Source organism: Hemiscyllium ocellatum (assembly GCF_020745735.1).
Source record: "Hemiscyllium ocellatum isolate sHemOce1 chromosome 27 unlocalized genomic scaffold, sHemOce1.pat.X.cur. SUPER_27_unloc_3, whole genome shotgun sequence".
Taxonomy (NCBI): domain Eukaryota; kingdom Metazoa; phylum Chordata; class Chondrichthyes; order Orectolobiformes; family Hemiscylliidae; genus Hemiscyllium; species Hemiscyllium ocellatum.
Genome location: NW_026867498.1, coordinates 1,532,690 through 1,560,624, shown reverse-complemented (window position 1 = coordinate 1,560,624; position 27,935 = coordinate 1,532,690). Strand labels below are relative to the sequence as shown.

General features: G+C 46.9%; 2 protein-coding genes across 2 annotated transcripts in view; both read left to right on the top strand.

Annotated features, from left to right (window-relative positions):
- The window catches only part of LOC132808066 (zinc finger protein 420-like), a 238,857-nt gene that overhangs the window by 113,690 nt on the left and 97,232 nt on the right, over positions 1-27,935 (top strand). The window lies entirely within an intron of this gene.
- On the top strand, positions 92-27,935 carry LOC132808068 (zinc finger protein 229-like). Its single transcript, XM_060821979.1, has 3 exons — positions 92-190; positions 2,863-4,040; positions 25,992-27,935. Exons 2-3 carry the CDS (start codon positions 3,267-3,269, stop codon positions 26,700-26,702), a joined length of 1,485 nt encoding a protein of 494 aa, XP_060677962.1. The 5' UTR covers positions 92-190; positions 2,863-3,266; the 3' UTR covers positions 26,703-27,935.

Below are 27,935 nucleotides of genomic sequence, written 5' to 3'. Positions count from 1 at the left end.
GTTTTGATTGACCAATAGGCAGCATTGGAGGACCGGAAGGAGACTGGTCCTCCTGCCAATCAGAGACAGCCCATTGTCTGAATGCGGAAGTTGGACTCTGAACTTCTCAAGCTGCGACTCCTGATCCTCTCTCTCTGAATAAAGATAGAGCTTTACCCAGACTGCACATTCCTTCCTCTGTCCCAGATCTGTGAGTACGGCACTCTCTTATCTCGCCCCCTTTTCCATTTTTTTTCATTCTGTAGTTCAATTGTTGACTTGCAGCAACTGAAAGGAAAGAGTGAATTCGGCAGGGACAGACTCCGGAAACGTTGATCCAGGTCTGTATCTCAATTGGCAAAATAGTTAGGCAGGAGGCATCAGATGGTGGAGAAGTCGACGAATCGGTTGTAACCCTTCTTCAGGGCTGGGGCTGGGTGCAGAAGCTGCAGAGAAAAGGGGGTGGGGGTGAAGTGGGAAAAGGTCAAGACAGTTAGAGGGTACGACGTGGTTGGTCAATCGGAGGAATGAATCTTGTTGGTGGCAGGGAGGAGGGCGGGGATGGGAATGGAGTCAGGGAATGGAGAGGGAGGTTTTTTGAAATCGGAAACCTCAACGTTGAGTCCTTCGGGCTGCAGGCTGCCCGGAAGATGAGGTGTTGTCCCTCCAATTTGCGGTTAGATTTGTTGTGGCAATGGAGGAGGCCAAAGATGGTCATGTCAGAAAGGGAGTGGGAAGGAAATTGGAATGGGTGGTTACTGAGAGGTCTGGTCGCCCTCTGCGGGCACAGCTGCCATGCTCAGCGAATCGTTCCCCAAGTTTGCACTCGCTCTCCGATACAGAGAAGACCACAATGGCAAATGCAGTACCACAATATGAAGTTATAGCCTTGGCTGTGGAAAAAAAACGCAGAAAGGAAGTGCATTGTTTAAATGGAGATGTATTTGAATTGGAGAAAGTGAGAACTGCAGATGCTGGAGATCAGGGTCAAACAGTGTGGTACTGGAAGAGCACGGGAGGTTAGGCAGCATCCGAGGAGCAGGAGAGTTAACGTTTTGGACATGAGCCCTTTATCAGGAATGATGTGTGGATGGACAAAGGCGCCTCAGCGTCCTTCTACACCAGTCACTGTCATTTGTCAGACAGGCGTAGCAATCAATCAGCAAGGCAAGTGGTATATTAACAAGAGGAGAAAGCGAGGACTGCAGATACTGGAGATCAGAGCCGAAAATGTGTTGCTGGAAAAGCACAGCAGGTCAGGCAGCATCCAAAGAGCAGGAGAATCCACTTTTTGGGCATGACCCCTTCTTCAGGAATGAGGAAAGTGTGCCAAGTAGGCTAAGATAAAAGGAAGGGAGGAGGGACTTGGGGGAGGGGCGTTGGAAATGCGGTAGGTGGAACAATGTTAAGGTGAAGGTGATAGGCCGGAGTGGGAGCGGGGGTCGGGGTGGAGAGGTCAGGAAGAAGATTGCAGGTTGGGCAGGTGGTGCTGAGTTCGAGGGTTGGGACTCAGACAAGGTGGGGGGAGGGAAATTGAGGAAAGCGGGGCTCAAGGGCGGAGGAGCGGGAAGTGGTCCAACTAGTCATGGAGATGTACAGCTTAGAAACAGACCCTTCGGTTCAACCCGTTCATGCCAACCAGATATCCCAACCCAATCTAATCCCAACTGCCAGCATTTGGCCCATATCCCTTCAAACCCTTCCTATTCATACACCCGTCCAGATGTCTTTTAAATGTTGCCGTGGTACTGGCCTCCACCATTTCCTCTGGCAGCTCATTCCATACACGTAATACCCTCTGTGTGAAAAAGTTTCACCTCAGATCTCCTTTGTATCTTTTCCCCTCACCCTAAACATATGCCCTCTAGTTCTGGACTCTTTTTCCCCCCCCGACCCCCTCCTCTGGATAAGGCTTTGTCTATTTATCCTATCCATGCCCTTCATGATTTTATAGGTTACTCCTTAGCCTCCAACGCTGAGGGGAAACAGCCCTCGCCTCCCTATCGATCACATCCTCCAACCCTGGCAACATCCTTGTAAATTTTTTCTGAACACTTTGATGTTTCCCAACATCTTACCGATAGTAAGGAAACCAGAATTGCACACAATATTCCAAATGTGGCCTAACCAATGTCCTGTACAGCCACAACATAACTTCCCAAATCCTATACTCAGAGGATTGGGGAAGTTTTCAAAACCTACAAAAGACAACTGGGAAAGAATGGAGGACAAACCGAACCTTTGAGGGTCGGCTTGGAGGCATCAAGGTCTCAGGACAGGGGGTGGGGATGACCCTAGCTATGGGCCACATACCAGAAAATGGGACTAGATTAATTTAGGATATCTGGTCAGTACAGGCATGTTGGACAGAACGGTCTGTTTCTGTGCTGGACATCTGTATGACTCTGGCTTTCCACTAACGTTTGCCACGTCAATTAGTTCACTTTCTCTCTAATGTCGGCGTTAATGCCTTGACGTCTCATTTTGCTCCCACCTTCCTGGGGACGTTAACCATCTTGTGTCTGGTCCTTGCTCAAGAAGCTGCGAGGCAGGTTCACCCTGAATTGACACACTTTTTTTTTGCTTCCCAAAATCAGACCTGCTCACTCTCAGCAGGATCCCAGTGTTGGGAAAGATATTAACTTTCAGGTGGAGGTATTCAAAATTCAGAGAGATGTCAGTCTTGACATTTTTGCTTTTTCTGTCCCTGTAAGATCCTGAATCAGCACCTTCAGGGGAATTAGTTAGAGCGGAGTGAGAACAGAGGGGGAGAGAGAGTGGGATGGTGCTTTCAATTTTGTGGAATAACAAAAGAAAAGAATTGCTTGTTCAGAATTTCTACCCTGCACTGACAGTGATGACTTTTGTAATCTATTCTGACAGAATTTTTGAAGATTTGAAAAGGGAAGTTTTAAAATCAACAGATGAAGGGCTTATAACCGAAACATTGACCCTCCTGCTCCTCGGATGCTGCCTGACTCCCCTGTGATTTTCCAGTGCCACATTTTTCGACTGACTCTCCAGCATCTCCGGTCCTCACTTTGATGTCAATGTCTAACAGTCACTCAGTCCACTGGGGCCAGCAAAGATTTTCGCCGTGATTTCTGTGAGAGGAATCAAAGCTTTTTGGTTCCTGTCTATGTTTTCAGTATTAGTGAGACTGGACGAGAGACCCCACTGTTGCAGCGCACTGTGTGTGGAGCCTGAAACAGTTATACAGCCTGGGAAGGGGATTTCACAGCAGGGAGGGGCTCTACACGTGTTTGTGTGCAGGTGAAGCTGTGGCCATGGAGAAACCTGAGGAATCCCGCCCTGTGGAGAAACCGTGGAAATGTGGGGACTGTGGGAAAGGCTTCCGTGTCCCGTCTGCCCTGGAGATTCATCGGCGCCGTCACACCGGGGAGAGGCCATTCCCCTGCACCGACTGTGGGAAGGCCTTCAGACATTCCTCCCACCTGCTGGCCCACCTGCAGGACCACACGGGGGAAAGGCCCTTCAGTTGCCCCGAGTGCGGGAAGGCCTTCGTGTTTTTCTCCACCCTGCTGAGGCACCAGCCGGTCTACACAGGAGAGAGGCCCTTCAGCTGCCCAGAGTGTGGGAAGGGATTCAGCACATCCTCCGTCCTGCTGAAGCACCAGCGGGTCCACACCGAGGAGAGGCCGTACATCTGCTCTCAGTGCAGGAAGGGCTTCAGCACATCCTCCACCCTGCTGACCCACCAGCGGGTCCACACCGAGGAGAGGCCGTACATCTGCTCTCAGTGCAGGAAGGGCTTCAGCAGATCCTCCACCCTGCTGACCCACCAGCGGGTCCACACCGAGGAGAGGCCATACACTTGCTCTCAGTGCGGGAAGGCCTTTACCCGGTCCTCCACCCTGATGAGGCACCAGCGGGTCCATACCGGGGAGAGGCCCTTCAGCTGCCCCGAGTGCGGGAAGGCCTTCAGCAGATCTTCCTCCCTGCTGACCCACCAGCAGATCCACACCGGGGAGAAGCCGTACATCTGCTCTCAGTGCGGGAAGGGCTTCACCCGCTCCTCCCACCTGCGGAGACACCAGCGAGTTCACGTCCCGTTGCAGGGAGATTGAAGGAGTGACAGCCGAGTCCCATTATCGATTGGAATATCAACCCGGTTCCGGGGACTCCCAGGTACGAATCCCGCCACGACAGATGGCAGAATTGGTATTCGGTCAGAAATGTGGAATTTGGAATCTAACGATGAGACCGTTTCAGGGAGGGGGTGGTAGGGGGAGAAAGCCCCCATCTGATTCCCTCACTCCCTTGTTAGGGAAGGGAACCGCCATTGTGGGAAAGGATACACTAAAGTCGTTCCAGCTGCATCCTTTACCCGGTCTGGCCTACACGTGACTCCAGACCCACAGCAGTCTGGTTGACTCTACACTGCCCCTTCCTGGCAAAGGAGCGGGGAGAAACTTACTTGGAGACAGGGTATGGGTTGAAATTGCTGAGTGAGGCAATACTTCCTCCAGGTTACGGCTGTACCAAGGATCCAATTTCAAAGGGACAGCTTGGTGCTGACCAATTGTAAAGACAGTGAGGTGGGGGGGCGTGGGGGGAACAGGGGAGGTGTGGTGTGTGCACTTTCACCTTGAGCTGTTCAAAAAGCAACTACTTTTTCTCTGCCTCTTTGCTGGGGGGATCTGAAGCTGTAACAAAGTTGGGTTGCAATAAAGGTTACCTGAACTTACCACCGGACTCAGACTCTCATTGAAAGCTTTGAGCTCCAAGAGGTTTTTGTTTTAAAGCTGCTCATTTCTTTCAGCCTCCTGCACTAAGTTTAGAACATAGAACAATCCAGCGCAGAACAGGCCCTTCGGCCCTCGAAGTTGCACTGACCTGTGAACTATTCTCAGCTCGTTCCCCTACACTATCCCAAATTCATCCATGCACTGATCTAAGGATTGTTTAAATCTCCCTAATGTGGCTGAGTTGACTACCTTAGCAGGTAGGGCATTCCATGCCCTTACCACTCTCCGTGTAAAGAACTTGCCTCTGACATCTGTCTTAAATCCATCACCCCTCAATTTGTAGTTCTGCCCCCTTGTACAAGCTAACGTCATCACCCTAGGAAAAAGTCTTTCTCTGTCTACCCTATCAAATCCTCTGATCATCTTTTATGTCTCTATCAAATCCCCCCTTAACCGCCGCCTTTCCAATGAGAAAAGACCCAAGTGTCTCAGCTCGAAATGTCGACTCTCTTGCTCCTTGGATGCTGCCTGACCTGCTGTGCTTTTCCAGCAACACATTTTCAGCTCATCAATATATAAGCCTCATGGAACAGTGGCATAAGACACAGAACTTATATCAAAAGATCAGTGTCATGCAACTGATAGAATATATTGAACAAACTTAGATAGTCTTCATCTCTGAGAATGGGTGTGGGCTTTGGTTCATTAATATGTAACAATGTTCTTGAGATGACTTAAGGTTTTATAAAAAAAGGCATTTCCGCTCAGACAATGCATTAAAGGTGTGAGATTTGAGTCTGTCAGTATTCCAATCTTGAATCAGACCGGTTCTGTTTCCAAAGTCGGAATTTGTAAAATATTACATAGATTGACTGCCTGCAGATTGTGTGCTTTTTGAACAAAATTGAATGTATCTGCAAATATAATTCTGCCAATACAATTTCACCCCAAAGAGTCGTGTGTGTGTGTGCATGAGAGAATGAGAGCGTGTGCATGTGAGTTTGTGTGTGAGTGTGCGCAGAAGTGTGTGTGTGCATGCTTGGGAAAGTGAGAGTGTGATGGCGTATGAGGCTGCAAGTGTGAGAGTGTTGAGGGGTGTGTGTTGTCTGTCTGAGAGATAGAGTATGTGTGTAAGAGAGGCTTATTAAAAGCAAGGGGTTGCATTTTTGCCAAAATAAGGACTTGTACAGATAATGATCGGGCCATGAGTCATGTTATGGAACAGACAGACATGGGGCGGGGGTGTTCAGGTACATAGTTCTTTGGAGGTTGCATCACTGGTAGACAGGGTGGTTAAGGCGGCGTTTTGCAACATTGCCTTCATTGTTCACACCACTGAGGAGAGGGGTTGGGACATCATGTTGAGGTTGTACAGCATGTTGGTGAGGCGACTTTCAGAGTACTGAGTACAGTTCTGGTGGCCCTGTATTAGGAAGAATACTGTTAGAGAGGGTTTAATAAAGATTTACCAGGATGTTGTAAGGACTGGAGTGTTTGAGTTATAAGGAGAGGCTGGGACTTTATTCACTGGAGCTCAGGAGGTTGGGGGTTGACCTCATTGAGATTGATAAAATCATGAGGAGTGGAAGTAAGGTGAATAGCAAATGGCTCTTGTATAGCGTAGGGGAACTCAAAACTCGGGGGTCATTTTTTTAATGTAAGGAGAGAGATTTAAAAGGAAGCGGAGGGGCAACGATTTGAAAGAGGGTGAGTTGCATGTGGAATGAACTTGCTGAGGATGTGGTCGATGCAGGTACAGTGACAACATTGAAACAGCATTTGGATGGGTACATGAATAGAAAGGTTTAGAGGGAAATGGGCCAAATGCAGGCAAGTGGGATGTGGGAATATGTGTTTAAATGGAGCGGTGAGCTTTCCCAATATAGACAGGGCTCCTCGAAACGTGGCAGTGTCCCCCCCTGCAGCTGCAGAGCGAGACAGGAGAGTTTGTTTTTGTGAATGAGCAGTTGTAGCGCGAGGTGGCTGTTGCTTGGTGACGGTGAGGCTCCCCCGGCCCCGCCCATCCCCCCGTGCAGACGTCACGCGGGGGCGAAGGCGGTTGGGAGGAGAAGTCGCTCGAGCGAGGAAGCGGCGGGAGGGCGGCCGTTAGGAAAATGGCGCCGTGCGGCCCGGGGCAGACACCGGTATTTTACACTCACTTTCCATCTGCTTTTACTGGCGCTTGTGCTGTTTACCCCTCACTGTGTGTTTAATCCTTGTGCTGTTTACCCCTCACTGTGTGTTTAATCCTTGTGCTGTTTACCCCTCACTGTGTGTTTAATCCTTGTGCTGTTTACCCCTCACTGTGTGTTTAATCCTTGTGCTGTTTACCCCTCACTGTGTGTTTAATCCTTGTGCTGTTTACCCCTCACTGTGTGTGTTTAATCCTTGTGCTGTTTACCCCTCACTGTGTGTTTAATCCTTGTGCTGTTTGCCCTTTGCTGTTACTTGTGCAATTGCTGAGGGTAGTGTGTAAATACTAGTGAAGGATACTATGCACCAGCATGTATATGTTCCTCAGTCATTCAAGGGGCAGGACCTGTTGAGAATGGTTAGTAAAGCATATGGTGCACTAAGCCTTGTTAATTATGGACATAGCTTGTTATTTGTCAAAGTATACTTTTTATTATTTAGAGTCAGAGACATGTTCAGCACAGAAACAGACCCATTCGGTCCAACCTGTATATCCCAACCAGATACTCTAAATTAATGTAGTTCCATTTGCCAGCACTTGGCTCACATCTCACTGATCCCTTCCTATTCATATATCCATCCAGATACCTTTTAAATGCTGTAATTATACCAGCCTCCACTACTTCCTCTGGCAGTTCATTCCATACGTGCACCACCCTCTGCGTGGAAAAGTTGCCCCATGGGTACCTTTTATATCTTTCTGCCTAAACCTATGCCCTCTAGTTGTGAACCTCACCTCGACACTGAGGAAAGGACATTAAAAAAGTTGAGCAGCCAGACAAAATGCAAAAGCTATAAAATGTTGAGCCACACGGGGGAAACAAAACTGTGGTTCTACCCTTTATTTCTCTTCTTGGCATTTGAACACTTAACATCTGTCAATAACACCAGCATCACTACATAGTGTCTGTTCCGTGGTGTGAACAACAGCATGCATGCTCGCTGGTGTCACCAACACATTGTCCATGCTCCTCGCTGTCGGCAGAAAAAGTAACATCGCTTATCTCTGTTCCTAAAGGTCTTCCCTTTATTCTTAAAGTTGTGCCCTCTGGTCCTAGTCTCTCCTACCGATGGAAACATCTTCCCAATGTCATTGCACTGTGGGGATGAAGTCCTACCCTGTCCGGTTATTTCTGCTGGTGGGTGACACTAGGCCTCCAGGTTAGAGGGAGTAGCTTTCAGACAGAGATGAGGAACTGCTTTTCCCAGAGGTTCATGAATCTATGGAATAGTCTAGATTAGAGTGGTGCTGGAAAAGCACAGCAAGTCAGGCAGCATCCGAGGAGCAGGAAAATCGATGTTTTGGGCAAAAGGCCTTCATCAAAATCTAGGGAATACCCTGGCCAAGGAAGCAATAGAGGCAGCTTCATTAAGTATATTTAAGACAGTTAGGTGGGTTTTTGCCTGGTAGGGGAATTAAGGGGTTCCTTGTGACAGTGCAGGGAGGAGGAGATGAGACGATGGATAGATCAGCCATGATCTTAATGAATGACGGAGCAGGCTCACTTGTAGCAACTGGAGTGAATCCAGAGAGGGAGCCGACTTTGCGACCTCAGGTATGTGTCTTGGTTACCCGGGTGAAGAGAGACAGAAGGACTGAGGCATCCCCTGACATTGGCGTATGGATTCCTTCTTAATGAAGGATAGTAAATTTGTAAAATATTTGTCTCAAGAATTTAAAGCTTTCTTGGAAATTAATTCAGGTACGGCTAGTAGCCCGTCAATGATGTGGGAGACTATTGAAGCTTATGCGCGAGGTCTGATCATTTCGGTGACCTAGAAAAAATTAAAGGGAGAATAACAGCATTTACTTGAGGCTCGCTTAAAAGCAGCTGAAACAGCATACGCTGACAGACTGTCTGTTGCCAAATTACAAATGATTATGACCCTTGGGGCAGCTCTGAATACTGCGCTCACCCAAACGGCAAAGAGGGAAATATTTGCAAAATAAAGATTATATGAATTTGGCGATTAAACCTGGTATATGCTTAGCATTCCTCGCAAGGAGAAAAGGGCCCCTCAAGCTATCACAGCTATCAGGGAAAGTGCTGGCACTCTGACGCTTTTATGATCGTGAGTCAACACAATCTTCAAAGTTTTATTCTGATCACAGGATTGTGAAGATAGAGCCAGGAGGATGCAGTCCTTTTTTAAAAGCCTGGCCTTTTGGCCTTAACCCCGGAACAGGTATTGGTCCTGAATGCTTCCCTAACAATGCAGGGAATACTTGACGTAATCAGGCAACTTCAGAGTGGTAAGGCACCTGGCCCGGAGGGCTTTCAGGTTGAATTTTACAAAGAGTTCACAGGAATATTAGCTGGCCCACTTATGGACATGTTTAACTACACAATAGTCAGGGCTGCCTCCTGCCTTCACTGAAAGAGGCGAATATCTCCCTTATTCTCAAAAAAGTAAAGAATCCAGAAGATTGTGCAACATACAGACCAATATCCTTGCTAACTGTAGATTTTAAAATTCTCTCTAAAACATTAGTATGGAGGGTGGAGAGGGTACTGCCATATATCATAAGAGGACCAGGCTGAGTTTATTAAGGGCCGTGGATCATCATAATATTAGAAGACTCTTCGATGTGAATCAAATCTGTCATCAGGAAAAAATACCGGGAATAGTAGTCTTATTGGGCGCAGAGAAGGCATTCGACAGGGTTGAATGGTCAGACCTGTTGTATACATTGGAAAGGTTGAGCATTGGACATGTATTTGCCAAATGGCTCTCAACATTGTATAATGATCCCAAAGCAGTTGTGATCACCAATGAATTGGCTCGATTAGCTTCAGTGTGGGTAGGGGCTGCCGTCAGGGATGTCCTCTCTCACCATTGCTATTCACGCTAATAATTGAGCCATTAGCGGAAGCGATACGGGCTGACTCTAATATAACGGCCCTGAGGGTTGGTACAGGTAAACATAAAATTACCCTATATGCAGATGATTTTCTTTTTCTTAGTAATCCTCTGATGTCCGTGCCTCACTTAATCCAAGTTATTAATACATTTAGTTCATTTTCAGGCTACAAAATTAAGTTTTCAAAATCGGAGGCCATGTTGATGGGTGGCCTCACTAGTATGTCCCACTTCTCCTTTCAGTGGTCTCGGAGGGTTTCTTTATACGTAGACATTTTTATCACCCAGTATTTGGCCAGCTATACAAGGCCAATTTGTGCATCTATTGGAAAGGGTAAGACAGGACCTTCAACGCTGGGGAGACCTTCCAATTTCCTGGCTAAGTAAAATAGCCTTAATTAAAATGAATGTCTTGCCCCGTCTCTTATACCCTATGAGAATGCTGCCGAGGCCGGCACTGTGCAGGCTGTATCATTGGCTGGGTTCTTTCATCTGGAATCATAGACGGCCCCTCATTAAGTTCAGGAAGCTACAGCTTCCACAGGCAAGGGGAAGAGGGCTAGATTTTCCAGACTTTAGGAAGTATCAGTTAAGTTCCTTGTTAAGCTACATAGCTGATTGGGTCTTGTCTGACCCGCAATCAAAATGGATGGACATCGAGGCTTCTCAAGTACAGTGCCCTCTTATTAACCTCTTATTTTTAGATCAGATGAAAATCATTACAGACCACTGTAAAAACCCTACAGTATTAAACACAATTAAAGCTTGGAATATGATTGACATAAAACATTCCCCTATACTCCTATAGTGGGGGCATGGGGTTTTCAACCGGGGCTTACGGATGCCACATTCAAATCCTGGAGACCCAGAGGTATCTCCTGTTTAGGGGATCTGTTTGAGGAGGGATCCTGATGTCTTTTGAACAGCGGCATCAGAAATTTGGCTTACCTAACGGAGATCTCTTTTGATACTTCCGAATTCGAGCCTACATACTGAAGAAGACTATGCTATTAGATGTTCTCTATAAATCAGATAGAGAACGTAGATTGTAGTGGCCGATGGATGTACCCTCGGTCAGCACTCTTTATCATTTATTCCGTGATGAAGTGTTGGAAGATATGGTCCATCTGCTTAGAACATGGGATCAGAATTTTTTGGTTGGAAGTTTCTAAAGAACTGTGGAATGACATCTGGGAAAATGCCAAAAAAGTCTCCATTTGTAACAGAACCCAGGCCATTCAGGTAAAGATACTTCATAGGGCCCATATGGTACCAGAACGATCGGCAAAATTTAGGGCAGGAGCATCTCCAATGTATCCCAAATGTAAAACAGGTGGGCACTCTTACACACTGCTTATGGACATGCCATAAGATCTGCAAATACTGGACCAAAGTAGTAAACGCCCTGACAGAAATCTTGGGAATGGAAATTACAGTAGATCCAGTATCTCCTCTTCTGGGCTTCTCGAGCTTACCTTCTGTGGATGTGCACGGGAGGAAATTATTTTCCATTCTCTCCTTCTGTGCAAGGAAAAATATCTTAGTAAACTGGGTGGCTGAGGGCCTTCCAAGACTTCGGAATTGGCACAGATTAATCGTGGAATATACTCCCCTTGACTTCCTTACAAATATGGTGCAACAAAAAACTGAATTAATCTATAACATATGGCAGTCCTTTTTGAATTTCATAGAGACAGATATTTCGGCTATTCTATCTAGGACTTTCATCTAGTTGAGGTAACGGTTCTGGCTGGTCCGGGGCCCCTTGGGAGAGGAATCCCGCATGAATACGGGTTTTATTATGACTTGATGTTAACTCATTCCCAGCATGTACTTCACTATTTAATTACTATGTTATCCTTTTTTCTCTTAAATCATGTAAGTTATTTGATTATACACTCTGGTTAATTATAGGTTAGATTAGTAGTTAGTTGAGTTTTGTCTTTTTCTTTTTCTTTGACAGGTTTTGGCTATTTATTTAAGATTTAATTGTGTATTAGTGTTTGTACTTGTTTTTTTATTTGTAATCTTGTGAAAACCTGTTCAATTTTCAATAAAAATACCTTTTTTAAAAAAAGTGCATCTGGACAGATGCATGAGTAGATGGAGAGCAGAGGGATACAGATTCAGGAATTGCGCGATAGGTTTAGACAGGGGATTTGGATCGGCTTAGGCTTGAAGGGCTGAAGGGCCTGTTCCTGGGTTGTAAATTTTCTTTGTTCTCTGTTAAGGTTGTACAGGATGTTGGTGAATCTATTTTCTTTTTGGAGTACTGGGTACAGTTCTGGTCACCCTGTAATAGGAAGAATACTATTAGAGATGGTTTGGTAAAGATTTACTTGGACATTGCCAGGACTGGAGGGTTTGAGTTATAGGGAGAGGCTGGGACTTTATCACTGGAGTGGAGGAGGTTGAGGGATGACCTTACTGAGATTTGAAAAATCATGAGGAGTGAGCGTAAGGAGAATAGTGAGGAACATGTGCGGTTATGTAGAGCCGGGAGCGGGAAGGTGAAACAAAATTGTGGCTCTCCCCTTTTTTCCGCCTATTGGCATTTGGCCAGTTGAATCTGTCAGTTACACCAGCATATCTACAGAGCCTACTGCGTGTGCCCCTCGGTGCCAGCAAGAGCTGCGCATGTTCACCGGTGTCTGTAAAAAAACTGCACATGCTTATAACTGTGTGGAAAAATGGTGCATGAATTTCATTTGCCGGCCCAATGAGGAGCACAGGAACACCGGAAGGAGGAGCCTGGTCCTCCTACCATCCAGAACAGCCCTATTGTCTGAATCTGAGACGTTGATTTTCCTGCTCCTCAGATGCTGCCTGACCTGCTGTGCTTTTCTAATCTTGGCCCATGAACTTCTGAAGCTGCTGCTGCTCCTCTCTCTCTGAATGAAGATTGATATTCATCCAAGACTGTAATTTCCTTCCTCTGTCCAACAGCATACTCACTGCCTTTTCTATTTCTTTTATTTTCTTGCTGGGATCGAATTGTTGACTTGCAGCAACTGAAAAGAAAGGGAGTGAATCCAGAAAGAAGACAGACTGTGGAAAAGTTAGTCCCGGTCTGTGCCTCAAATATATGGCAAGTGCAGTACCACAGGGTGAAGTTATAGTCTTTGCTGTGGAAAAAAAAAGCAGAAATGAGGTGTATTGTTTAAATGGTGATCTATTGGAAAGTGGAGAAAGTGAGGACTGCAAATGCTGGAGATCAGAGTCGCAATGTGTGACACCAGAAAAGCACAGCAGGTCAGGAAGCATCCAAGCAGCAGGACAGTTGACGTTTCGAGTACGAGCCCTTTATCAGGAATGATGTGTGGACATACAAAGGGGCCTCAGCGTTCTCCTACACCAGTCAGACGGGTGCAGCAAGCAATCAGCAAGGCAAGTGTTATATCACCAAGGGGAATTGAGTTTAGAAGTGGGGATGTCTCCCTGCAGTTAGGGGGTCATTGAATATATTCAAGGCTGAGTTCACATGATTTTTGAGCAACAAAGAAGTGGATGGTTATTGGGGAAGGCAAGAAAATAGTTTTCAGTACAGAACAGTGACAGTCATTCAGCGTAGAAACACACCCTTCAGTCCAACTAGTCCATGCTGACTGACTGAACTCATCCCACCTGCCTGTGTTTGGCCCGTATCCCTCTGAACCTTTCTTATTCACCTACTTATCCAAATGTATTTTAAACATTGTAACTGTACCTGCATCCACCACTTCCTCTAGACATTCATTCCACACACAAACCACTCTCTTTTTTTTAAAATAAAAAGTGCTCTTCATGTCTTTAGAATCGTTCTGCTCTCACTTTAAGTTTGCGCCCTCATCTTGAAATGACACCTGCCGTTCACCTCACCTATACTCCTCATGATTTTTTAAACCTCTCTCAGGACACCTCTCCACCTCCAATGCTCCAGTGAAAAAAGTCCCAGCCTCTGCACCGAGATGTAGGGAGATCCATATCCATTTGTGATCTGTTCAATGCTGGTGCAGGCTTGAAAGACCAAATGGCCGACTCCTGCTCCCAATTCTCAGTATCCTGGACAGCAAGAGAGTGTAAGACATAGGAGCAGAAAGTGGGCTATTCAGCCCATCTGGTCTGCTCTTACCATTCAGTCGTGGCTGATCAGTTTCTGAGCACCATTCTGCTGCTTTCTCCCTGTCCCCTTCGATACTCAAGAACCTAGCTATCTCAGTCTAAATATCCTCAGTGACCTGGCCTCTGCAGTCTTCATTGCAATGAATTCCATAGATTCACCACTCTCTGGCTGAAGAGCCTTTTCCTAATCTCCATTCTAAAAGGTCTTCCCTTTACTCTAAAGCTGTGCCCTCGGGTCTTAGTTTCCCCTACCAATGGAAACATCTTCCCAACATCCACTCTGTCCAGGCTGTTCAGTTTTCTGTATGTTTCAATTAGATCTCCCCTGAGTATGGCCCTGTTAATCAGCATGAAGCAGACCCTTCAGGATGTTGTACAGCAGGGATTAGGTTCAGCAAATTGAAAATGGAGGGAGAGTGTGTGGGATGGAGATCTTCAGCTTTGAAGGAATAAGAGAGGAAAGAGAGTTCACTTTAAATTCTAATTGATGGATGGGCTGATAGGCTAAGGAGGGGCAGATGGAGTTGAACTTGGAGAAATGTGATGTGTTGCATTTTGGTCAAGCAATGCAGGCAGGACTGAGACGGGGGGAGAGTTGCAGAAGAAAGAGACCTTGGAGTGCATGTTCATGGTTCCTTGTAAGTGGAGTCGCAGGTAGACAGGATAGTGAAGATGATGTTTGGTATGTTTTTCTCTATTGGTCAGAGCATTGAGTGAAGAAGTTGGGAGGTCATATTGTGGCTGAACAGGACATTGGTTAGACCACTTTTGGAATATTGTGTGTAATTCTGGTCTCCATCCTATGGAAGTATGTTGTGAAACTTGAAAGGGTTTGGAAAAGGTTTATAAGGCTGGTGTAAGAGTTGGTGGGTTTGAACAAGAGGGAGAGGCTGAATAGGCTGGGGCTGTTTTCTCTTACTGTCGGAGGGTGGGGAGTGACATTATAGAAGTTTATAATGGGCATGCATAGGTGTGAATAGCCAAGGTCTTTTCCTCTGGGTAGGGGAGTCCAAAATTAGAAGGCAGAGGTTTGAGCTGAGGGGGCAAAGATTTAAAAGGGACCTGAGGGGCCACTTTTTCTCAGAGGGTGCTGCATGTATGGAATGAGCTGACAGGAAGTGGTGGAGGCTGGTACAATTAAGAAGCATCTGGATGGGTACATGAATAGGAAGGGATTTGTGGAATATGGGCTGGCAAATGGAAAAGATTGATTTCAGATATATTGTTGGCATCGATGAGTTGGGCTGAAGGATCTGTTTGTGTGGTGTATGACTCTAACTGTCTTCGGTGAAAGCAGAAAAGTGGTTGTGAAGACAGGGCTTTCAGAGCAGCTTTCAAAAATGTTTTGCCCTTACTGGGACCGGAAGAAGTTACAATGAAATCTTTCATTTGGGAGACAGCAAGCAACTAAGTGAGTCCATCTGGGATTTTGGGGGAAAGTGGGAATTCGTTGCACTGTGAGGATGAAGCCCTACCTTATCCAGTCATTTCTGCTGGTGGCTGAGACTAGGCCTCAAACTTTGGGGGAGTAGGTTTAGGACAGAGGTGGGGAGGAGGAAGTGAGGGCTGCTGCTTTTCCCAGAGAGTAGTGTATCTGGGGAATTCTCTGCCTGAGGAAGCAGGCTGCAAAATGCCCCGGTCCTAACTCTTCGACTTGACATACCCGTGACTGTAAGCTTTGAAGTGTTTTGGTTAACTGATGCAAATATTTCCCACTTGTCCAACAATCCAGTGTCAGCTGTTTCAGTCATTGGGATGGTTTTGATTCATTTACTAAATACATCTACTCTTATTAGACAATATTCATAACACGAGGTGATACTATATATGCAAGTTGTAGACATTAAAAAAGGCCGACCAGGCAAGGAAGTGGTTAACAAACCCAGGGCATCCCTCTTAGAGTATGCATCTTCTTTGTTTACAAATTAAACACGCTTCAGATCTTTTCCTAGCTTCTTTCCGAAAATCTGGGTGCCACCAGGTTTGTGAGTGTGTCCAATAATGTACGTAATCAACAGAAATAGGCAACAGCAAAGAATGAACACAAACCAGTCCAGCAGGGGGCACCCACATTTTGGTTTGAGGATTGAGGGAGAGTACCCTTTTTGAGGCCCCTGTGATATCAGTACCATCCCCAGGCTAATCTGCATTGAAACCAGATTATGAAGTGTTAACTTTTCTGCAAACTTCTGCCTGTGTCTCTCTCTAACATTTTCCAACTTTCTTCATATCTCAGTTTGTCAGCTTTTGTTTATTCCTTCCTTCCTTCCAAAGGTAATGAGGCACTCACATTCCAGAACAGGCCAAGTTAGGGAGTTGAGCCTCATAAATCCTGGCTGTGACACATCGCTGCTTAACCAAGTGTGCAAACTCTAAATACTTCTCAGCTGTTCCATTTGCAAATCGAACACTGTTTTCAAGGCAAGTTGTTTATGTCTCTGCATTAATCCACAACCCGGGGAAATACAACGGAGTCTTTAATAGTTACCCAATGTGTCCTGTGTGCTAAATTCATTCAAGTCTGGACATCCTGAAGTGAGCAATTATACTTCAGATTTCTACTCAGCAATTAAAACTAATGTTGGGCACTCGAACAGATCGGGGGTATCTTGAAGCCTGCCACGGTCCTCAGTGTGGGTCCAGGGCTTATCAAATAGGGTTTCACCTCTCGTAACCCTGGGGCAAGCAAATTCTTTATTACTAACTTTGTAAAGCACAAGTGCTCTCAGCAACATTACGTCCAGACACTAGGACCCTGTTGAGTTCTCTCACTAGTATCTTGTGGCTGAGTAGGGAGAATTGTATCAACATTTCTAACAGCACTTTTGTCCCTGGCCAGCTTTCCTTTTTATTTTGGACACAACAAAAGTAGCAACCACCCTCCATATTTCATCTCTCAAAGGATATCAACCAGTGACCTGAGAGGACCAGGGTATCTTCTGCCTGACACGCCAACTGTGGGGGATGGAAATAAAGCCCCATGTCAGGAAAGAATTTGTTTATCAGGAAGCAGTACAGCTGCAAGGCCAACCGTCCCCGCTGAGCCTGGGAAACACAAGCTTTAGCAAACAGGCACTAAGCTGAGATTCAAAATGGTTTCCAGGCTTTAATATGTGACAAAATGGCTGACCCAAATCTAACAATTCTCCCACTTCATCGCAGGGAATAAAACAAGAAAAATGAAACAAAATGAGAAATAAATAGGCGATCGTGCTTAATGTTTGTTCATTACGAAGTAAACAAGAAATAGGGGTCTCCCAGGATTCTTATGGTGCCCTACTCGAGGAATACTGTCCAACAAGTTTAATTGGAAGCAGTATCTTTCAGAGTGCAGCTCCTTCATCAGGGGATTGTGGAATATAAGATTGTAAGACACAGAATTTATAGCAGCAGTTTATAGTGTGATGTAACTGAAATTATATATTGAAAAAGACCTGGATTATTTGTTAAGTCTCTCATGTTTGAATGACCATGATAGTTTCAGTGCTTTCAAAATGTAAATCACAAAACTTTTTTAAATAGTTAAATCCTCAAGTGAACTTTACCAATTGGTGTCACGTCAGCCCAGATAATGTATTGAAGGATTGAGCTCCCCTGTGTGAGACTGTCTGTGCCACAATGGTTAAACTGACTTACAGAATCTTACATGGATTCATGCAGTTTTTGATCAAAGTCAGACATAATTCTGCAAGTACAAATTCACCCAACAAATTTGTTTGTATGTGTGTGGGGATGTATATTTGCAGATACATTCTATGTGCATTTTTATAAGAAAAAATATGCAGGCAGTCAATACATGTAATAGTTTGTAAATTCGACTTTGGAAATAGAACCAGTCTGACTCAAGATTGGGATACAGGCAGACTCTGATCTCACACCTTTAATGCATTGTCTGAGCTGAGATGTGAACTTTTGCTATAAAACCTTGTTATCTCCAGAAGGTGACAACAAGAAGTTCTGGGATTTACATTGCAATGAGACCTGCAACCTAGTTGAAAAGGTGGAAGACTTAACAATCCAGGTTTGTTCAATATACCATTTCAGTGGCAGGACACTGGAATGTTTTGCTCTAAATTGTATCTTAGGATCTTATCCTCCACAACCACCTGATGAAGAGGCAGCACTCCAAAAGTTACTGCTTCCAAAGAAGCCTGTTGGACTACAACCTGGAGTTGTGTGATTCTAGTATCTGGTTTCCAGCATCTGCAGTCCTTGTTTTTACCGAGTTGATTTGAACCCTACTGTGAATCCTCTTGTAAGGATGCCTGCCTTGAAGAAGTTTTCCTTCTCTCTCGACAAGAATCTCAGGGAGTCCCTCTCCCACTGCAACTCCCAGGTCATTTCCTCTGCCCTGAAGCTCTTCAACCATGTCCTGAAACAGACTCACTACCACAGCCACATTTGCTTCCTCAGTGCCTGCCTCCGTAACCAACTCATCTTACACGGACTCCGGACCACCTTTAAACCAGCAGAGTTCGGATCCGAACAGGCCACTCCACCCTCCTATCTGACCTATCACCTTCATCCCCAACCCCAATCACCCATTGTACTCTTTGCTACCTTCCCCCACCCTCCTCCCTGACCTATCCCCTCCATTCCCACCCCCATTCACCTATTGTATTCTACTTTCTCCCCACCTCCACCTCATTTATCTCTCCACCCTGCCGACTCTATTCCTGATGAAGGGCTTTTGCCCGAAACGTCAATTTTCCTGCTCCTCGGATGCTGCCTGAACTGCTGTGCTTTTCCAGCACCACTCTCATCAAAAGTGGATTGGCCATGCTAAATTACCCATGTGCATGTTAGGCTGGATTGGCTATGCTAAATTAGGCATAATGTGCAGGTAAGACGCATGACTCAGGGTTAAATGTAGGGGAATGAGTGTGGGTGGGTGAGGCCGAGTGGCCTGCTTCCACACTCTGGGGATTCTGTGCAGGGAGGGGGTTTTGGAAAGTGTTCTTTCCCCCACCTTGTCTCAGTCAGTTCCCTCAACTCAGCACCAACCTCCTTCCTGACCTCTCCGCCCCCAACCCACTCCGGCCTATCACCCTCACCTTGACCTCCTTCCACCTATCCCACCTCCATCGTCCCTCCTCCCTACCTTTTATCTTAGCCTGCTTGGCAAACACTCTCCCACTCCTGATGAAGGGCTTATGTTTATTCCTGAGATGCTGCCTGACCTGCTGGGCTTTATCCAGCAACACATTTTCAGCTGTGTTCTCTTCCCCTTCTGCTGTCGGCGGAGCGCAAGCGCAGTGCAGCGTGGTGGGGTCGGTCTTGCCCCGCCCCCTGTACCGTCCCTTTTCCTCGCCCCGCCCCTACTTCCTTTGTGACGTCACAACGCGGAAGTGGCCCGGTCAGTTTCAGTGAATCTCCCTCCCTCTGGGTAACTCTTCATCCTGGGAGGGAGACAGAGATGGGAGCAGGGGAAACTGTTCACTTGTAGCAACTGGAGTGAATCCAGGGAGGGAGCAGACTCTGCAAACTCAGGTATGTGTCTTAGTTACCCGGGTGAGGAGGGACGGAAGGATAGAGATTGGGAAGGGGGAGGGCTGGATATCTTGTCTGTTTTTAAGTTTAAAATGCAGCCGATTCCCACCAGTAACTGCAACAGGTACAAGTACAGTACATGCAGTATTCCTCATTGCAGCTTCAAACCGGTTTTGCATCCTCTGTTCTTCCTCCGCCTTGGCTCCAGCACATTCAACTTCCTTCCCTCATTCCCATTCCCCCGCCCTGATGTTCCAAGCTGACCCGCAAATGATCGGTTGGTCCCTCCATTCTTTCCCGGTGGCGTCCATTCCTCTTGTCTATTTCTTGCCTTATCCGGCCATGTGCGTGAACAAAGTGTGAGCGTATATCCTCTCTCACTGCCAGCTGCTTCCTTGTATGCGAAAGCAACATTTCCTCCCATTTTCCGCCGACACTGAGCCTTCTGGCCTCCTTGATTGTGATTTATTTTGTTTTCGCAGAAGCAGGAAACAGATGCTTATAACTGTTTGTACGAGCATATCTAGTTTAACCTACACCCCCTCGCCTCACAGCACCTTTATCTGTTTGTCTGTAATATCTACCATTGTTTGCAGGCACATTTCATTCTTGTGTGCACATTTTAACTAATACAGAAGCAATAATATATTTCCTTCACATAGTTTTCACTCTTGTTAACTCCACTCTTGGCTGAAGCAATTATACCATGTCATTAGTTTATTTACCTTGCAGAAGCAATTATGGTTACAGAAGTAACACTGCTTTACTCATGTCCCACAGGGGTGACCCTACAACCTTGTATAAAATAATGTGGGGCATGGCGAGGGTAAATAGACAAGATCTTTGATCTGCGGTTGCTCATAGGTTTCTTTCAAATCTCACCCTAAACCTAAGGGGCAACTCCTGTGTACAGAGGGTGATGTGTGTTAAGAATGAGCTGCCAGAGGAAGTGGTGTCTGCTGGTACAATTACAACCTTTAAAAGGTATCTGGATAGATATATGTTGGGAAGCATTTAGAGGGACATGGGCCAAGTGCTGGCAAATAGGACTAGATTGATTTAGGATATCTGGTCAGCATGGACTGTTTCTGTGCTGTACATCTGTGATTCTGGCTTGCCACTAATATTTGGCACGTCTGTATGTTCAGTTTCTCCCTGGTGTTGGTGTTAATGCCTTGATGTCTTATTTTGCTCCCCACTTCCTGGGGACATTAACCATTTCCTGCTGCATTAGCACTGCTGCCTCACGACGCCAGAGACCTGGGTTCAATTCCTGCCTCAGGTGACTGACTGTGTGGAGTTTGCACATTCTCCCCGTATCTGCGTGGGTTTCCTCCGGGTGCTCCGGTTTCCTCCCACAATCCAAAGATGTGCAGGTCATGTGAATTGGACGTGCTAAATTGCCCGTAGTGTTAGGTAAGGGGTAAATGTAGGGGTATGGGTGGGTTGTGCTTCGGCGGGTCGGTGTGGACTTGTCGGGCCGAAGGGCCTGTTTCCACACTGTAAATAATCTAATCTGGTTGTTCTGATCCGGACTGCTATATGGATCTTCGGATTTCTGGGATTGGTCAATAAACACACCTGGAAATGACTCTTTGTCAATCACACAAGCAATAGTTTATTCTTTGATATAGCCGGGTTGGTAGAGTCTGATCAGCCCAGAGGATTAGATTGGATTCCCAGCAGGGTGGAAACAGGCCCTTCGGCCCAACCAGTCCACACCGACCCTCTGAAGAGTAGCCCACCCAGACCCATCTCCCTCTAACTAATGCACCTAACATTATGGGCAGTTTAGCATGGCCAATTCACCAAACCTGCACATCTTTGGATTGTGGGAGGAAACCCATGCAGACGTGGGGAGAATGTGCAAACTCCACACAGCCAGCCCCGCCTAGGCTGGAATTGAACCTGGGACCCTAGTGCTGTGAGGCAGCAGTGCTAACCACTGGGCCACCGATGAGTACTCCCAGAGTGCCAGAAGAATCTGCCGACTTTTACAGAGTTTGTATAGAACTTATATACACTGTTTTGAGTCAGACATTGGTTGTTACTATGTGATCAAGCTCAATCAGATCCCGCAAGGTCCTCGTGCATTTTTGACTTAGCCTAGGGCGGCACGGTGGCTCAGTGGTTAGCACTGCAGCCTCACAGCACCAGGGTCCCAAGTTCGATTCCAGCCTTGGGTGACCATCTGTGTGGAGTTTGCTCATTCTCCTGATGTCTGCGTGGGTTTCCTCCAGGTGTTCCGGTTTCCTCCCAGTGTCCAAAGATGGATTGGCCATGCTAAATTACCCATAGTGTTAGGTGCATTAGTCAGAGGGAAAATGGGTCTGGGTGGGTTACTCTTCAGAGGGTCAGCGTGGACTGGTTGGGGTGAAGGGCCTGTTTCCACACTGCAGGGAATCTAATCTAATCTAATCTATCATAATTTCTTGTAGACGACCTTTTCTTGGAAACGTATTTGGCCTGTCTGGTGGTTAGGGTTAAACCGTTACTTCTGCGATTAATGGTTAGGTTCATATTTGTTATTTCTGCATTTGCAATTTTTTTCACTGGATTTATGTCAGTCTGTGGTTTCTTGTTTGTTCTGAGTCGCCAGTATCTGCCTGACTCAGTTCCCACCGAGTTAGCCAAGCAGAAGCTATTTTGTCCTACCTCCCATGTTCAAGTGGAGATTTGAGGTGGCCCAGGGAATCCTTTGTGGACTCAGACCTGTAAAGCCTCTCTCTTGGTTTATCCTGGAGATCGTACTCTTTGGAAGCCTGGAATAAAGATCTTCCGTCATAAAGTCCCAAAATGCAATTCAATTCAATCCAGAGCAGATAAGCACTAAGAGTTAATTTTCTCCGGAATTCAACAGCCTCAGCACTAAAATGGTCTCTCTCTCTCGTGTCCTTTTGAACACTCAGGTCAGCAAAGATTTAATTTGTGAATGCCCCACTTGCAAGGGGTAGTAAGAATCCATTATAATGGACAAGATCCAACCATTAATTACAAAGTTATGGATAGTACCTAGTCTTGTTTCAGGGTCAGATTCAAAGGCTATCTATAATTTCACGAGGGAACGGCTGTGAATGTTATCACTTGGTGTCCTGTTCACACAGATTCACCGATGCTGAGGCAAACCTTCTTAATTGCCTTACAGCATCCTGTTATCACTTGGTGAGCCCAGGTGTCCCTATCTTTAAGTTCTCTCCTCTTTCTGAGCCTTCCTGCCTGTTTATTTTCTAGTGCAGGAAATGTGTTCAATAATTCAGCATTACATTTTAGTCTAAATGTTTAATGACAAGTTTTAAGGCTGTAGACTTTATCACCCAGATGCCCACACCCTCATTCCTCCCTTTGATTGCACCGTGATCACTGAAAGAGAAGGCTAGTCCAAATGAATGCCCTTCAAGGTGGTCCAGCCATCAACATCCTGCAGAGCGGCACCACCATCTTCGCGGCTCATCTGGTCATATTTATCATCGCCATCGACACATGTGGGTGAGCCATCGGATCGCAAAAGGTGCATCTGCTGGGGCAAATCTATATCACTAAGGGACCTCATAAGCCGAGCAATTAAATACCTAACAATACCAATACCGACAAACATAAATAGCTAAATTGATAAGCCAATTGTACCATCAGCCTGACCTGCAGTTTCCCCAATTGGTCCCTTCAGTCATTCTGTCAAGGAATACCCGGATCTCTTCTTGTATCTTAGTAATATTGCCAGTGAGATCGGGAATGCCCATAGTGCATTTATCTTGGACAGTGGTGCAGACCTCACCCTCCCGGGCGAGTATATAGTCTAAGGCATACCGATTCTGCATAGAGTAAAGACACAGGTCTGATAATCCCAGTTTCCTCTGTTCCAGAGCCTCTTTAGTCTTATTTCCTCGAATGGTCAGACCACAAAAGAGGGAATTGCGGTTCTTTTGACTTGTCACCCCTGCCGATCCCTCCAACCTCAGGGTACTCTGGATTCCCCAGCCTATTGGGTGTCCTGTATTGTCACCCAGTCCATTCCAGGTCCATGTACCGCTTCAGGCCTGCTGTACCCCAGCCAGTGTTACTCCAGCTGTTTGTATACACAGACCGGAGCTATTGGAAAGTGATATTTCACTTCGCAGGGTCGGCAGCAGGAAGTCTGACGAATAGTATGGAATCAGGGACTGGGGACGGGGCAAGTAAGTCATCTCCTGATAGAGAGGAGTAACATACTCCTGCCTCTGGGGTGAAGAGCGTTCTGTGGGCCTGTATAAATAAGTTGTTTGTGGATTGTGGAGTTTTCCCTATCAAGCTTCCCTTTTCTCGAGTCGGCCTGTCCTGCAAAAAGGGATGGTGTTCCTGGGCGCCCTTAAAATATTTACCATAATAACGGGGTTGACCATTTTTATCCTCACTAGGCTTGCTTCTGCAGGTAAAATCAAAAAAACCATGGTAACGACATGGTAACTCCCACTGATTTCTACTGTCCAGATGGACCATCTGGTCTTTCTGATGTAAGAGTCCATTGCAATATCAATCTTCATCACGTCCCACACGTCAAAGGCGTCTGGTCCGGTGCACTGGACGACATCACCTCAGCATGGGTGGTGGATAATCTCTGATCATTCCTGGTCGCATCCATACTTAGTGGCTTTCCCCATCAGGATGTTGTACGTGATCAGAAAGATGAGGAGATAGGCGATTTCCCCCCCCATGTCCCTCCTCTTAGTTCAAGTATCTGTAATAAGATTAACATTAGAACAACAGCAAAATTCAAAAACCCAACTGGACAGGGTCCACTCCTTTTGTTGGGATTCCAGTATTCTCTCCTCCTCTTCCCCACTTTTGATTGGTGCAGTCAATCAATTTACAATGGTGCAGTTGGACCCAAGCTGAGTGCCCAGTGACTTTGACCACCGTAGGGGTGGGAAGTAAAACCTGGAAGGGGCCATCCCAACGAGGTTGGAGACCTTTGCCAGTCCAGGTCTTGACGAGCACCAACGAACCAGGCTCTACCCGTGACGAGGCTGAAAGGGAGGGAACATCGCTGTAGGCCACACGCTCCTGGGAGTGACAGGCACACATAACACTAGTTAGAGCCAGAACATAACCGACCATTTCTTCGGTCATGTGGTGGAAGGGGACTGAGAAAGGAGCTGAATCGTTCCAAGGGGTACAGAGAGGGTGACCAGAGAGACTCTCTGCTAGGGACAGTCACGTCTTGCCCACAGACATGGATCGCATCTGGAATGAGGCCACAGGGATTAGCATAACCAGGAGAGGCCAGACTCAGCCATTAATTTGGCAAGTTTAGTCTAGAGTCTGGTTAAAACATTCACCAAGGCCGGCCGCCTGAGGATGATAAGCACCATGCAGTTGCCGACAAATACAAAGCTGGGAACAGAGTTCTCCGTTAATATTACCTACAAAGTGTGGTCCATTGTCCGAGCTAATGCACGCAGGTATACTGAAGGAATTATTTCCTTAAACAAAATCTTCACCACAGACTCAGCAGTAGTGTTAGGAAGAGGGTAGGCTTCAATCCACTTTGAAAAGACATCAACAATAAGCAAAACATATTTACAGCATCTCAACTCATTTCTACAACTCAATGAAGTCCAGTTGAAGTGTCTCCAAGGGACCCTCCAGCAAGGGAGTTCTCGTAGAGATACTTGAACTAAGAGGTGGGGGATCACCTACCCACTGACCTGTATGATCACGTACAACATCCTGATCGGGAAAGCCACTGACTGAGTATCGATGCGATCTGGAACGATCTGAGATTATCCTGATGTCATCTGGTGCACCAGACCAGACACTTGCAACGTGGCATCGCTTGAGCGATGGCGTGAGCTGCCAGAGGAAGTGGTGGGTGCTGGTACGATGATATGTCAAAAGGCTCCTGGACAGGCATCTGAATATGAAGGGTTCAGATGGGTGAGGGCCAAGTGATGGCAAATGCGACTGGAGTCATCGAGATGGACAGCACGGAAACAGACCCTTGCTGACAAGATAGCCAACCTTCAGGGGAATTAGTTAGAGCGGAGTGAGAACAGAGGGGGAAGGGAGAGTGGGATGGTGCTTTCAATTTTGTGGAACAGCAAAAGAATATTCCACAGAAAGTAGAGTGGCTTGTTCTGAATTTCTACCCTGCACTGATAGTGATGACTTTTGTAATCTCTTTTTGCAGACTATTTGAAAATCTGAAGACTGAAGTTTCAAAATCAATGGATGGAAGGCTTATGTCCGAAACATTGACTCTCCTGCTCCTCGGATGCTGCCTGACCTGCTGTTTTGCCAGCGCCACATTTTTTGACTGACTCTCCAGCGTCTGCAGTCCTCACTTTGTTGTTAATTTCTGACAGTCACTCAATCCATCGGGACCACAACAATTTTTGACTGAATTCTGTGAGAGGGATCAACACTTTTTGGTTCCTGTTTGAGGACGTTTTCAACATCAGGTGGGACTGGACGAGAGACCCCACTGTTGAAGCACACTGTGTGTGGAGCCTGAAACAGTTATACAGCCAGCGAAGGGGATTTCACGGCAGGGAGGGGCTCTACACGTGTTTGTGTGCAGCTGAAGCTGTGGCCATGGAGAATCCTGAGGAATCCCGCCCTGTGGAGAAACCGTGGAAGTGTGGGGACTGTGGGAAAGGCTTCCGTGTCCCGTCTACCCTGGAGACTCATCGGCGCTGTCACACCGGGGAGAGGCCATTCCCCTGCACTGACTGCGGGAAGGCCTTCAGAGATTACTTCCACCTGCTGAGGCACCAGCGGAGCCACACGGGGGAAAAACCCATCAGCTGCCCAGATTGTGGGAAGGCCTTCATATTTTTCTCTGCCCTGTTGGCCCACCAGCGGGTCCACACAGGAGAGAAGCCGTTCAGCTGCCCAGAGTGTGGGAAGGCCTTCAGGTATTCCTCCAACCTGCTGACCCACCAGCGTGTCCACACCGGGGAGAGACCGTACACCTGCCCTCAGTGCAGAAAGAGCTTCACCTGCTCCTCCAACCTGCGGAGCCACCAGCGGATCCACACCGGGGAGAGGCCCTTCAGCTGCCCTGAGTGTGGGAAGGCCTTTCACGATTCCTCCACCCTGCTGACCCACCAGCGGATCCACACCGGGGAGAGACCCTTCAGCTGCCCCGAATGCAGGAAGGGTTTCAACTGCTCCTCCCACCTGCGGAGCCACCAGCGGATTCACACAAGGGAGAGGCTCTTCACTTGCTCTCAGTGCGGGAAGGCCTTCAGCTATTCCTCCACGCTGCTGATCCACCAGCGGATACACACCGGGGAGAGACCATACACCTGCCCTCACTGCGGGAAGGGCTTCACCTGCTCCTCCAACCTGCGGAGACACCAGCGAGTTCACGTGCCATCGCAGGGAGATTGAAGGAGTGACGGCCGAGTGCCATTATCGATTGGAATATCAACCCGGTTCCGGGGACTCCCGGGTTTGAATCCTGCCACGACAGATGGCAGAATTGGTATTCGGTCAGAAATGTGGAGTTGGGAATTTAACGATGAGACCGTTTCAGGGAGGGGGTGGTAGGGGGAGAAAGCCCCCATCTGATTCCCTCTCTCCCTTGTTAGGGAAGGGAACCCCCATTGTGGGAAAGGATACACTCAGTCGTTCCAGCTGCATCCTTTACCCGGTCTGGCCTACACGTGACTCCAGACCCACAGCAGTCTGGTTGACTCCACACTGCCCTCCCCCCACTGGCAAAGGAGCGGGGAGAAACTTAGTTGGAGACAGGGTATGGGTTGAAATTGCTGAGTGAGGCAATACTTCCTCCGGGTTACGGCTGAACCAAGGATCCAATTACAAAGGGACAACTTGGTGCTGACCAATAGTAAAGACAGTGAGAAGGGTGGGGGGTTGGGGGAACAGGGGAGGTGTGGTGTGTGCACTTTCACCCTGAGCTGTTCAAAAAGCAACTACATTTTCTCTGCCTTTTTGCTGGGGGGATCTGAAGCTGTAACAAAGTTGGGTTGCAATAAAGGTTACCTGAACTTACCACCGGGCTCAGACTCTCATTGAAAGCTTTGAGCTCCAAGAGGTTTTTGTTTTAAAGCTGCTCATGTCTTTCAGCCTCCTGCACTAAGTTTAGAACATAGAACAATCCAGCGCAGAACAGGCCCTTCGGCCCTCGATGTTGCGCTGACCTGCGAACTATTCTCAGCTCGTTCCCCTACACTATCCCAAAATCATCCATGCACTTATCGAAGGATTGTTTAAATCTCCCTAATGTGGCTTACCATGCCCTTACCACTCTCTGTGTAAAGATCTTGCCTCTGGCATCTGTCTTATAGCTATCACCCCTCAATTTGTAGTTATGCCCTCTCTTGAATAAGGGCACAGCATTGGCACTCCTCCGTCGACAATGAAGACTCAAATATCAAAGCCAAAGGCTCTGCTATTTCCTCCCGAGCTTCCCAGAGATTCCTCAGATAAATCCCATTGCCTCATCTGTACAATCTTGCCTCATCAACACATAAGCCTCATGGAACAGCATCATAAGACACAGAACTTGTATCGAAAGATCAGTGTCATACAACTGATAGAATATATTGAACAAACTTAGATAGTCTTCATCTCTTAGAATGGGTGTGGGCTTTGGTTCAT